General features: G+C 30.5%; 6 protein-coding genes and 2 pseudogenes across 8 annotated transcripts, besides 1 other annotated feature; 2 read left to right on the forward strand and 6 right to left on the reverse strand.

The window, feature by feature from the left end:
* The first annotated feature begins 259 nt into the window (after positions 1 to 259).
* On the forward strand, positions 260 to 1141 carry TVAGG3_0830040 (annotated as a pseudogene). Its single transcript has one exon. A coding segment is annotated over exon 1 (882 nt).
* Positions 1142 to 1975: 834 nt separating this feature from the next.
* TVAGG3_0830060 (integrase core domain containing protein family) lies at positions 1976 to 2941 on the forward strand (the record flags this gene model as incomplete). Its single annotated transcript, XM_051248432.1, has 1 exon — positions 1976 to 2941. One exon carries the CDS (start codon positions 1976 to 1978, stop codon positions 2939 to 2941), a length of 966 nt encoding a protein of 321 aa, XP_051083907.1.
* Positions 1976 to 11742: a mobile genetic element.
* Positions 3516 to 5828, reverse strand: TVAGG3_0830080 (uncharacterized protein; the record flags this gene model as incomplete). Its single annotated transcript, XM_051248433.1, has 1 exon — positions 3516 to 5828. One exon carries the CDS (start codon positions 5826 to 5828, stop codon positions 3516 to 3518), a length of 2313 nt encoding a protein of 770 aa, XP_051083908.1.
* TVAGG3_0830090 (uncharacterized protein) lies at positions 6131 to 6757 on the reverse strand (the record flags this gene model as incomplete). The annotated part of the gene is made up of 1 exon (XM_051248434.1): positions 6131 to 6757. One exon carries the CDS (start codon positions 6755 to 6757, stop codon positions 6131 to 6133), a length of 627 nt encoding a protein of 208 aa, XP_051083909.1.
* TVAGG3_0830100 lies at positions 7148 to 8168 on the reverse strand (annotated as a pseudogene). Its single transcript has one exon. A coding segment is annotated over exon 1 (1021 nt).
* TVAGG3_0830110 (uncharacterized protein) lies at positions 10102 to 11001 on the reverse strand (the record flags this gene model as incomplete). Its single annotated transcript, XM_051248435.1, has 1 exon — positions 10102 to 11001. One exon carries the CDS (start codon positions 10999 to 11001, stop codon positions 10102 to 10104), a length of 900 nt encoding a protein of 299 aa, XP_051083910.1.
* A 350-nt stretch (positions 11743 to 12092) lies between the features above and the next one.
* TVAGG3_0830120 (uncharacterized protein) lies at positions 12093 to 12299 on the reverse strand (the record flags this gene model as incomplete). Its single annotated transcript, XM_051248436.1, has 1 exon — positions 12093 to 12299. A coding segment is annotated over one exon (207 nt), but the record flags the coding sequence as incomplete, so codon positions are not given.
* Positions 12300 to 12851: 552 nt separating this feature from the next.
* Positions 12852 to 13527, reverse strand: TVAGG3_0830130 (uncharacterized protein; the record flags this gene model as incomplete). Its single annotated transcript, XM_051248437.1, has 1 exon — positions 12852 to 13527. A coding segment is annotated over one exon (676 nt), but the record flags the coding sequence as incomplete, so codon positions are not given.
* Between the last annotated feature and the right edge of the window lie 256 nt (positions 13528 to 13783).

A 13783-nucleotide genomic window follows, 5' to 3' on the forward strand; every position in this document is an offset into this window, starting at 1 on the left:
TAATAAGAAACTTAGATATTATCACAGATGAAAAAACAATTGGCAGTTTTATGTATAATTACATGAAATCAAACAATCTACCAGTTGACCAGAAACAGAGGAAATTAACTCAGTTAGCATCAACACACAACCAATATCAACCATTTTCTTCTTATTATCTTGGTATCTAATCGACAGATTTCATTTTATCATTGATGATATTCAATCAATTTTAACATTTACTAAAAACACTTGTTTTAATGAATTTGCGAACAAATTTATGAACGAAAGACAAAAGGCTGAATTAGAAGGAAATAAAGGAAAAAGTTTATTTTGCAAAATTTCACTTAATGGATCATATGGTTACGATGCAATGAATACACAAAATTACGCAAAGACTAAAATAATGAATGCACAGAAGGCACGCGTTGCATGTATGTCAAATAAGTTTAAAAACATAAGAGAAATAGGTGAAGATACATATCAAGTGATGCTTAAAGATAGATTTTATAGATGTGATACATGTTTACAAGAGGCATTCTTCACTTTAGATAATGCTAAATACTGGTATTTGGTTTTCATTTATGATTTTATGTATAAATGCATGGATTTTAATCGTTTTCATTTCATTGAAGGTGATACTGATTCATCTTATTGGGCAATGCTGGCGACCCAAATCTTCCTAACACTCAAGCATTTCAGCGATTGTTACCGATAAACAATTTTATGATAAAAACATTTTCAAATTCGCACCATTTGATTTCTTCTGTTTTGATGAGAAATTTAAACCTAAATTAAAGAATAAAGCTGAAGAAAAAGCACATGAGAAAAATTATTGGGTTTAGCAATTGAGAAACAAGGTGATAACATGGTTGCTTTATGTCCTAAGTGTTATACATCATTCAACGGTTCAATTGATGGAAGTGATTTTAAAAAGATTGCACAAAAAATGAAGGGTGTTAGTTTAAGACAAAATAAGCAATTAACACCTAAAAAATATTTGGATATAATAAATGATAAAGTGATATTTGATGGTCAGAATATTAATTTACAACTTAAAAATGGGTCAATGACTCGCTTAACAATCGGTAAGACTGCATTAACAGGAGCACACACTAAGGCTGTATGTTGTGAAAATGGATGTTGTATGCCATTTATTTAATACAATTTTAAATTTTATTTTTAATGAAATGCCACAGAAGAGACAAAATGAACCAAATCGATTTATACCAAATGGTTTTAACTTTCAGATTCCAAATAATCAACCACAACGAATTTTTTAAATCCCATCACAGCATTAACAGCAACAACAACCGCCACCATTTGATACCGTTTTAGAAGAAGGAACCGTTAATGATGGGATTTAATATGTAAATAATGGTTTTGATACTATGATTCAAAGAGGTGGGCACCCTTAAACATTGATTTTATTTTTATATAAATGGATAACACAGATTTAAAAATTTTAATTGCTGATTTAGTATTTAATCAAAATTTTCTTGATTATTATGATTTAAAAGCATATCTCCAAAAATATGATAACAATATAACGGGTGATGATATGGAATATTATTATCCATATTATAAAAATGAAATTTTGAAATATCATGATAGAATAATTTCTAAAATTAAAGACAAAATTAAAAATAATGAATATTCAAAGGGAAAAACTAAATCACAACTTAAACAGTTGAAAGATTTCAAAAATAAAGTATTAACAGAAGAAGATATTGATGAATTATATAAATTATATAATCCTGAGCCGCAAAAGCCAAAGGAACAAAAACAAAAGGTGCAAAACGCCCAGGTCCTTCAGACCATAAATGAAGCACAAGCTTTAATTTATGATTCATTAGTTAAACCATATTCAGCCCGACTTTTAAATGAAGATCAACTTTTGGAATTCATCCTTCAACATAAACTCGAAGCGGGAAAGTATATCAAACCTTTATATACAGCATATTTAAAACAAATGAATAGAATACATCCAGAATTAATGAAGGAAGGAATGAAATCCAAAATCAAAGCAGATAAAATTAAACCACTTGCAACACCAAAACCTCCAACGACAGTACCGCCTCCTCCTTCAGTTAATCCTTCATCATTCACTTTATTATATCCATTTCAAACATTAAAGAAGCAAAAAGATTTTAAAAAGGATTTCAAGATATTAAATAAACCAATTGACCCGAAAATTCAACCGTTAAAGGAAAATTTTAGTCGCCCTTCATTTGCTCCATATCCATATTCATACGAAATCGATCATTTAGAATATTCAAAAGGAAACGTTACTTATTTATTTGCCATTAACATTAACACTAGATATTTATATTGCATTCCAGTGAAAGGGAAAACAGAACAGGAAACAAGAAGAGCTATTCAATACTTACTAGATCATGAGAGAGTAGATAATATAAGGGGTGATGGTGATAAAGGATTTCAGGCAACTATGACTCATTATTTCCCACAAATTAATTTTTTCTTTTCATCCTCTCCATATACGTTTCATAATAAAATAGTTGATGCGGTAATGAGAACTCTTAGAGATGCGTTAGGGGTTAACGGTCAGATATACTGGGATGGAAATCATGACTCCATCATACAACAGTTAGTATATTATTACAATAATACATGGCATAGAACTATAAACATGAAACCAGTGGAAATGAAAAATGATATTTCAAAAGAATGGGAATATATTAGAAAGCAAATGGAAAGGTTGAATGATGTTAAACGTGAACAAATTAATTCGGGGCTCATGAATTTTAAACAAGGGGATAAAGTTTTGATTCATCTCGATTATGGAAAAACTAATAAATCAATGACAAAAAGAAGACGAAGATTTGACACAATAGCTGAATTTGTTAGATATATTAACGGCAATGCATTAGTTGAAGTTGACAATAAATTAATAGAAATTCCAATTTATTTTATTACTCCATTATATTTAAATAATATTTAATTTTTTTATTTCGTAAGAAATGAGTGACAACGAAGCAGCCAAGAGTCCAGACGATGAATATAAAAAGAAACTAAACAGAATTAAATCAAAAATATGCTATTACAAAAAGAAGCCGCAATGCGGTGGGGTTGAAAACAATAAAGAAATAATCGAAAAATTAGAAACTTATCGTTCAATCATTAAACTGAGTGAAGCAAAAATAAAAGAATTTAATAGAATAAATAAATTGGTTGGAAGAGATGAATTTAATAAAGATGAATTTTTAAACTCAATCCAAATTTAATTTTTATTCCTCTTTGACAACAACACAGGGGGAAGGCAGTTATGAATTATTTTTGAAGAACTGAAGGTGTCACTATGTCACCATGTCACCAGGTTATTTAACTTCTCTGAAAAAATGAGACAACATGACATTTAGACAACACAGGAGGAAGGCAGTTATGAATTATTTTTGAAGAACTGAAGGTGTCACTATGTCACCATGTCACCAGGTTATTTAACTTCTCTGAAAAAATGAGACAACATGACATTTAGACAACACAGGAGGAAGGCAAAAATAAATTCCAATCATACTTTATAAAGCTTCATTTACAGATATTTCATCATCAGTAAATGAATCCTCATTATCGTTTGGTTCAACCTGTTTATATAATCCTTTCATTTCTTCTTTCAAAACATAACACCATGTCTGTTTACCATCTATTCTTATCTGTTTCCTATCACATTTATCCTTAATGCTCATTTGGAAATTCTTGTCTTTCATGTCTGATGGTTTGCAGAATAGAGCATTTTTACACGTCATACCCGCACACAATTCATCATAATGTGTATTTATCCATACATCTAAAGGATTTGTTGATAATTCAATTAAATCTTGTTTGGCTTCAGTTATCGGAATGATTCGTACATTAAATGATGAAAGGTCATATTGCATAAAATACGTCAGTAAATTATCATAAAATTCTATAGTGCATGAATTCATCAAATTCTTGAAGTAATCAAATTGACCCTTAAATTTACCATTAACTCTTAAAACTACGTATCTTCTGTCTCCAACTTCAATTTTGACAGTGTAAACGTTGTTAGTTACGAAAATGAAATTGGCAACATTCTGAGCAGTTCTTCTGGGTTGATTCTTTTCATTAATTCTAATCTCATTATCCGTTATAATTGATTTCAAAGCGTTGAAGTTTGCAAGTCTGTCTTCACCTACATTCTTGAGTTCATTAAGTACAAGAAGCATTTTATTTTCAACTACTGAATTGAAATTACCCGTTAGCTCACCTATTTCGGTAATGTTTTTACATGAATAACCAGCGAGGAGTTCAGAAATAATGTCTGTGAATCTGTTTTTACCTGTTCCCTGAAGTCCTTTCAAAATAATTGCTGTTTCATTCTTGATTCCAGGATGTTGAATCATTGATGCAATCCAGCCGAGAAGGTATTTATACACTTCATCGTTATTATCACATATGGCTTCTTTAATGAAATCCATAAACATCTCAATTTTTGAGTAATCTGGTTTTTCGAGAACGTTGTATTTATAACCTTGAAACGTTGAGAAAACATCTGGAGAATCAGATTTAAAGCAAACACCCTTAACGGTTAATGAAGACAATTGATTTAGTAGTACATCCCATGCTGTTATTGTTTTACCTTCTTCTTTAAATAATTTAATCATTTTGAGTGACTCTTTCATGTTTGATTGAAGAACGAATGATATTTGATTCATTTTATCGTGGATATTATAGTCCTTTTGAATGAAATATTTATTTCCACAATCTACAAAACGGATGACACGTGATAAATCCTCAATTACTTCAGAACTGTTTTTATACTGATGATTTTCAGCCTTGCGTCTAATATCTGTTATCAAAAACGAGTCATCAAGTTTTATATCAAATGTTATTTTTGGCTTACGTAATAAAGGTAAAACATATTCATCATAATATTCCTTTTGATATAGTTTTAGAATCTTCACTAAAACAAATGGAGAAGTCATTAAATGTGTATATCTACTACGTGCTTTTTCAAAATTACTTTTTGCATTTTCTGTTAAATTGCAGAAGTTATAAACGTTATCGTATGCTTCATTAATCAAATGATCCGGTAACGAATTAATTGCTTGAAACAGTTTGAATAATGTTATTTCTTTTTCTAAATTCATGTTTCCACCGTCATTATGTACTTCAAAATCACTGATGCCATCAACTATGCTCTGGGCAAGTTTATCGTCAATGTTTACATCTTTGTTTTCATTCATGATAGTCTTTATTTCTTCATTCTTCTGTTCAACTCTTACCTTAATATTCAAATCATTTAATATATCATTCACTGTTCTAGTTAATGTTGAGTCATAACTTCCGCGAATGAATGAGTATGTATTGATTGGTTCTGATGCATTCTTTCGAACTCTTGAATCAGCCATAACCACTAAAGAACGTTTTGAATCATCCATAGAAGTCATGATATCGATATCATAATCATTGCAGGAATAACATTTAATCATTCTGTTCGAAACTGAATAGAAGAAATTAGTGTTGCAATAAATGTGAAGACCTCCTGAAGCAGTTTTAACGATAACATCTTTATCCGAAAGTTTTGATAAAATGTCTTTTCTAACTGTTTCTTTAAGTTCATCATTGTATGATTTATTGATATCAACATCTATAATCGTTAAATTTGATATTTTATTTACTAATAAAGCCATACCAGTTTTCCTTCCTCTTCCTCCATCATGTTTGAGGTAGTTATGTAAATCAATCTTGTTTTCACCAATTCTTTCGTTGAGGGTTTTAGTTTCTGCCACAACTAATTCTTCAGCTAATGAATCAATAACTTGTTCATCAGAAACGATAAAGTTGCTGTTGTTGTTTGTTGCTGTCATTTATATAGGAATAAAAAAATAAAAATAATTTTAAAACTAACTTTATTTTTGGGCTGCATCATATTTCCTGTGTTGTTGTCTAAATGTCATGTTGTCTCATTTTTTCAGAGAAGTTAAATAACCTGGTGACATGGTGACATAGTGACACCTTCAGTTCTTCAAAAATAATTAATTATTGAATAACCTGAAAACATGAGACTTTGTCTCCGGACTCTTTGAGTCACTTAACGATAAAATATATTTTTGGGTCATGGGCTATGCCCCTCCACGTTGCGTCTTTATGACAAAAATAAATGGTTCATTTACTCACAATATTTTTGTACAAAACGACCCCAAGCTTTTAACTTCTTTTCTGCAGCTTCTAATGCTATCTTAGCGAGTTCATATTCTCTAAATTCTCTCTTTAAATTTTCTTGTTCCCATTGGTCTAGTTCGAATGGAGAATCTCTATAACCATAACATAACTCACGTTCATGTTCTAATTGTTTTTCGCGCATTTTTCTAACTTCTTGTTCGAACAAAGGTTTAGCATTCTCTACTGTATCTTCAAGTTCTTCTTCATCTAATTTCTCATGAACTTTCTTGTCTATGGAGTCCATAATTTTTCCAACTGCTATGCAATATTTTGGAGAAGCCCACATTGCTATATAGTTTATAAGTCTTGGGTCTACATACGTTCCTCTAACTTGTTTGATTTCATCAGGAATTCCTGCATGAATTTTGTATAAAAAGCAACCGCCGGAATTCGGACTGTTGCTATATTCTTCACAAAATGCCTTATAATACTCTTCCCAGGACTTATTTTCCAACAACTTTCTAAAGTCTTTCCTAAACTGCTGACACATCTTTGTTGCATTAATGTAACCATCCTTGTCTCTACGTAAGACTTCAATACCGTTATAAGTGCCTTTTGTGAATGTATTCGCCATTAGATTTGTTCGTGAATGTTTTTGCTTCGACTGACATTTCTGTTCTTACATACAAAATAAAAAAATAAAAATAATTTTAAAACTAACGTAAACATTTATTTCCAGGAATGTTGTCTAAATGTCATGTTGTCATCATTTTTAAGAGAAGTTAATTAACCTGGTGACATGGTGACATAGTGACACCTTCAGTTCTTCAAAAATAATTAATTATTGAATAACCTGAAACCATGAGACTTTGTCTCCGGACTCTTTGAGTCACTTAACGTAAACATTAACGTAAACATTAATTCTGCAGTTCATCCATTACTTCATTACCTAATTAATTACAGACATAAAATATATTTAGTTCATTCGGTAAGCCTTGACCCAAAAGTCTGGGCTCAAGCACATTCAATGAACGCGGTACCATGCGAATACAGTCACAAATGGTGGCATGTAATCTTTACCCGAGCCTGTTGGATTTGTTGTGAAAGTGTGTGAATGATTTCCTGCGGTTCCACAGAAAATACCTGTGCTTGAATCTACTGGGTCAGTTGTGATATCATATCTATTCATTCCCCATCTATCCGAACCCGCTGCAAGATTTATATAACCTCTTTTTGTTATTGAATGTGAATGATTACCTGTTGTGTTTGTAGTTCCTGTATGAGTGTGCGGTGGAAGGTTTGCTTCTTTAATTTTCTTCGAACCTCCTGTTTGCTTTGAATATCTAGCACAGTATAAGAATTTATCTACAATCTGCTTCCACGTACCAAAACCTAAAACTGTTGATGGATTTGTTGAATTCATTGACGTATAAATAGAACCAACAGGATATAATGTTTGAAGTATTTCAGTCTTTAATGTTTGAAGCTCTGTTTTGTCTGCTTTAAGGTCTAAACATCCTGAAACCCATCCTGTATCAGCTTTAACTTTAAAAGTCTCAAATGTCCATTCATGATACCATTCAACCTTTTCTTTAATTTCATTATCTTTTTCATCAACATAAACCAAATTTGCCTTCTTCATTAATTCACTATCCACATATTCCTTATCTGCTTTCTTCATTATGTCGTTTAGGAAACCTTCTATGAATTCCTCATTTAAATTAAATCTTCCAATCTTCAAAACTTTAGGAAATGCATTTAATGCGTAATATCTCTGTTTTCTGGTGGAATTGATGTTATATATCCGTTATTCCTTTAATTTTTGAATTCATAAATAAAATTTCTTTTATATTTGATATCACTGCACCGCCTTTGCAAACGAATTCGAAACGGTCATTTTTCAATACTATCTCCAAATCTCCATATTTCAACCTTTGCGTTTGTTCTGCCATCTTTGAATTATATGCATATATGGCGTATGTAATGGTCTGAGGGACCTGGATGCTTTGCGCCTTAAGTTGTTGTGGTTGCTGTTGTTTAATCATTTATTATGATTTAAAAATAAATATTTAATCCGTTATCTCATCAGCTATTTTTTCTATTTGAAATTGCCATAATATTTCATTCATGAATTCTAAATCACAATCAAATAGGTCAGTTATTCTAAATTTAATATTTGATAAATCTTTTGAATGAAGAATAAATGAATTCCCAGATAATTGAAACGGATATGATAAAGAAAATGTGTTTAAGTTGATGGATAAAATGTTTTGTATTGATGGGTAAGAGTTAGGGTCTAATGTTTGATGTGAAAATCTCATTGGGGTATTAACTTTATCACATTTGATTAAAATGAAATTGGAACCAGTGTCAGAATACAAAACATCCCCAAAATCTTTTTCAAAATTTAATATCCCCAACAATGAACGAAGATGAGGAGTACAAAATTTAATTTTCAGCGGGAATTTAATAAGGTTATTTATTTCATCAAGTTCAAAAAGTTTATCGGGTTTTGATTTAAAATTTTCTTCATACCATACGATAAATGATTCATTTAAATAACTTAAAATCATGTTAATATCCCATTTCGCTATCACATTATTTATATACATATCATACGTTTTTTCAAGGTCATCTTTAATAAATGATATATAATCTGAAGGGTCTAAAAGAATGGGATTAAATTTACCACTCACAGAAACGAGAGTAACATTATAAATTCCGCTAACTGTTAAATTTAATTCACACTATTATTCGAAATAATATTGATAATTGACATTTTTATTACGATTAAAAATATGGTAAAGCGTTATTTTCCAGTGATAAATAAAACTAGAATAAGATTACCTCAAGAATTCATAAATTCAACGAATAAGAAATTCATTCATGTTATAAATTTTAGTGTTTTCAGAAAATATGAGTCAATGTCATATTCATCAACAGGTTATATTTCACTTCATTCAAATTTAGTTCAATCAAACCCATATAATGACCATTTCATAAGATTTTCAGATGGTATTAAAAATGTAATTGATAGATTAAAATATGAACAGATTGACAATATCGAATTTTTGGAATTTTGGTTTAAATATCCCGATGGAAAAAAGATTGAAGTTAAAGATAAAGCTGATACTATAACAAAAACAATTACAATGACCGATCCGGATAGTGGGGAACAAAAAGAAATAAAACAAACGATAGAAACTGGTGAAAGGTCAATTATTATTGATTATGATTCAAAGGATTATTATTCGATAATGTTAATGCTTGAATATTAAATAGCCTTAACAAAGAATTTTTCAAGTGATATTTTATATTCATCAACTATTTTATTATAAATATCATTATATGTTAAATGAAGTTCAGTTGTTGTTCCGTTCTTTGATATCTTAATTGTGCTAATATCCTTTATAGGATTTATTTTTGCAACTGTTCCGCAGCATGAAACCTCATCATCTATGAAAAATTGAATCTTAACGTCTGAATCTTGAACATCACAAAGAATGGCGATAATGTGAATTAATGATTCATAAGGTAAAATAATTAAACCGGATTGATCAATTAAATTTATTATTGAATCATAATTATTATTATTATTATATCACGGTAAATTTTCATTAATTCAGAATTAATGTCTATTTTATATGGGTTCTCGATGTTTGATGAAAGAGGTGGGGGTATGTTGGATAAGTGGGAATTTCAACAGGTTCTTTACCGGGTTCAGATAAAATGATTGGGTCTCCATTCTCATGGTTTTCTTCATTCTCCTCATTTTCGGTAAGTCACGAGTTAATAAATTTGGTTGAGTTGCTGACCTTGTTAATTCGGGCTAACATTAACTTTAACATTTTGAATAATTCGTGATTTATCATCATTTACGTTATAACCAACCGTAATCTCTGCTTTTGCGTTAGTGTTCTTTTGACTAGTGAAACGTCTTCTCATTTATATTCGAATAAAAAAAATATATTTAAACTTTTATTTTGCTGGAACTTTTGAATCTATTATTCCCTGTATTTGTTCATGAAGTTGATTTTTAGCTGTTTCATCGAAATTAATAGACCGAATATATTCATTAATTGCATTCTTATAATCATCTGATTTCTCAAATTTTCTTTTATCTGATTCCTTAACTAAATCATAAGTTAAACCTCGTTGCTGATATAATGGTTTCTTAATTAAATCTTTGAATGCTTGAGATAAAGCACCTGATGCAATTCTTGCTACTATAATTGGTTGGAATTGCTGTTTAAGTTCATCTTTAACATTTGCGAAAACTGGATCGAATAAAGCAACTTTAAAGAATTTCTTAGCTGAAATTTCAGGTCTAATATTTGCATATTGACCATCAAACTGGTTAGAATATCGTGGTAATCCATCCGGTCCCTCTTCAACAGCATTTAATTCTTCATTGAAATAAGAATATGGATTATGACGGTATGAATTAATTGGACCATTTTCACCTTCTCCAATGTATTGTTTAACAGCTTTTCCATTTTCATCAAATTGCATAGGATAACGTTCATTATATGCTTTACGTTTAGGATAATCAGATATAGTTAATTTATAACCATTTATGACTTTAATATTACCTTGACCATCAGTAACGAAAACTTCATTTATACCATCAGGTTTTCCATTTGGACCCGTAATGTCTGCTTCGTGTGCTTCCCAATTTGGACCTTGACGTTTGGCATATGCTTGAGCTTCTGGTAATGTTAAAACGTTTCTCATTTGTTTAACATCTTTTTGAAGACCAGCAACAATATGAACTAATTCTTTCATTCCATCAGGAACTTTCATAGTTCTATTATATGCACCCTTTTTGTTTGTCCCTTGTTTTAATGGAACCTGTAGAAGATTTACCATTTCTGTCATGTTTAATTATAAATAAAAAATAAAAATTAATTATAAAAAGTTAATCAAATTTAACACTTCCTTTATTTAAATCAACTATTATTTTTCCATGTTCACCTAATTGCTGATATTGTGTGTAAAGTTCATTAATGCTCATTGGTAAATTCACTTGATAAAGCATAACGTTCAACTGTTGACGACTAAACCCACTGAAAATGAAAAGTGTTGATAGATTTGATTTAATGTTTGTGCTTAATGCTTTGAAATATTGAACAGCCATAAAGAATGAACACTGAATGTGTCGACATTGAGTTAATAACTGATTAAAATATGATTTCTCATTTGTTATTAGTTTTGATTTCACTGCATCATCTAGAAAAATGAGTGAATGCAAAAATTCTCTATCAAAATTTGAAATAGAAAGTGTTTCAAATAATTCACCCGTTGTTTATCAATAATTTTATCCTCTAATCCTTGCTTCTTGATTGTATTATATAATTCTTTATACATTAAAAAGTTTTTTAAATAATCTTCTGCTTCTTCTTGTGATAAATAAATAATTGGAATTTTGATTAAATGCTTTAAAGATTCAAATGTATCATCTGAAGGTGAACCTGAACGGTTGATATAAATTAACACATGTGAATAGGGGGAAGTGTTAGCAATAATGATAATTTGTTTTAATATCGTTAATGTTTTACCTTTATTTTGTTTACCAATTGCTGCAGTGATTGAATTTAAGTAACATTCAGAATATGGAATTTTCATTAATTTTTCCTTAGATAGAGCATTTCTATTATCACTCAATGCTTCATTAATCATATCATCTACGTATGTATTATATACTCCTGCTAATTCTTCATAAGGGTGGATGAATTTAAATCCATTTAATCAAAAATAAATTTATAATTTTAAACATTTCTATTCATCAATATTTCATCATATGAACTTCTATACTGTGGTGGTGTACCTGTTGGATGATATTTCAAACCTTCATCCGGTGTCCATGTCCAATATGTAGTCCTAGTAAACCAAACCTGAGGAGGATTTGTCACCTTTGAACAGTAAGTGTCATTTTCACCCTGAATGATTGGATAAGCTTTCACTTGTACTGTAACTTGTGAGTTGAAAGTTTCTAATCCATCAAAGAATATACCCGCTCCATCACGTTGAACTGGAATAGTGCATAAGAATGAAGTTTGGTCTTTCCATGTTCTAGCTAATGGCGTGCCATCATCATCATTCAGTGGTCTAGTTAATGAGTCCTCGTATTCTTCTGTGCATTCATTCACTCCATCTAAATCAGAAGCTTGAAGCATACGTGTAAAGAATATGTCCCACTGTGGTCATCGCTTGATCGGGGAAGTTTCTGGAATCTATAGTGACCTGAAGACCTCGAAGCATTGGATTTTCTAAAACGTTCTTTGCATTGCATTCTTCGGAAATGTTAACACAACATCTGTAACATTATGAAGAGCGTATGAGAAATCTGAGCTAATACCTTCAGGAGTGATGCAACCTCCATTTAGTGAACGAACGTCAATATGTTGAGCTGGAATCATGAATGGATCTTCCTTACTGAATAAACGTGGTATTGCTTTAACTGATTCTTCAATTAAACCGTATCCTGGTGTAATGCATTTATCCTCTAAAACTTCCATCTTGTGCATGAAATAATAACGTCATCAACTGTTGCGCAGCAGATGTAGCGGCTAAGCTTGTAATTAATTTGGCAGGAAGTCCGATTTGTTGGAATTTGCGATCATATTTATAAACATGATTCATAATCTTTTCATAATTTTCATCAGTTATCTTTTCATAAACGTAATTTTGTAAATCAGCAACTCTTAACGGGTCAACCTGACAAAATACTAAAGTATCCCTGAAAACATAATATTTAAGAATGATATCACCAAATGATTTAGGATAATCATCGAACGCCTGAAATGCTAACAAATCATTTACCGGAATAATCATATCAAAAGTGACATCAACTTCTTCATTTGCTTTCTTGAAAACTTCTGAAGGGTCAATATATTTACCACATACTGAGTTATCATATTTTTGAACATTATTATATAACGAATGAACAAACTTTTTAACTTTCCTTTCTGATTTTGGTTTATATGTTGCAAATGCGAAAGATTCACGGGCGCAATCCATCTGAAGATAACCGGCATCACCTCTTTCGGTTTCTACTTCTAATTGTTTAAAGCTTTGATTTGATGATTTGTAACCAACGAATAAACGCATGCATTTAAAAGCGGCATCACATGTGAAAGCTTTATTTGAAACTAGAGTTGCTTTAACTTTGCGTTTAATATATGTGTCACCTAATTGGTTCACATCATGAGCCGGATTTGTAATTCTTAAATGAGTTTGTTTATCATCAAAATATGGAGCATCAGAGTCATAGCATGAACTTTCAAGTTCTCTATAATATCTTCTACCGTCATTCTTTGCGAATATTTCATTTATCTTTTCGAATGAATGAAACACATTTCCATTAATCGGTTTAGTGTTTGGCACTAAATAGTTAGTCGTCATTTATTATTAAATAAAAATCAAAATTAAAAGATGAAAATGAATTTTTAATTTTAATGAAATAATCAACTATGGCTGCAGGTATATTTAAGAAATTTGGGATAAAGTAAAAAGAGGAGCGAGTAAAGTTTGGGAAACATTGAAGAAGGGCAAATTGGATATTTAAGAATAAAGAAGCAATTAGTGACGTTGCTGAATCAATAACACCAAAAGCCGCCCCAATAGAGAAATATTAAATAAAGGAGGAAAAAGTTTATCA

This window comes from Trichomonas vaginalis, chromosome VI, assembly GCF_026262505.1.
Source record: "Trichomonas vaginalis G3 chromosome VI, whole genome shotgun sequence".
Lineage (NCBI taxonomy): Eukaryota > Parabasalia > Trichomonadida > Trichomonadidae > Trichomonas > Trichomonas vaginalis.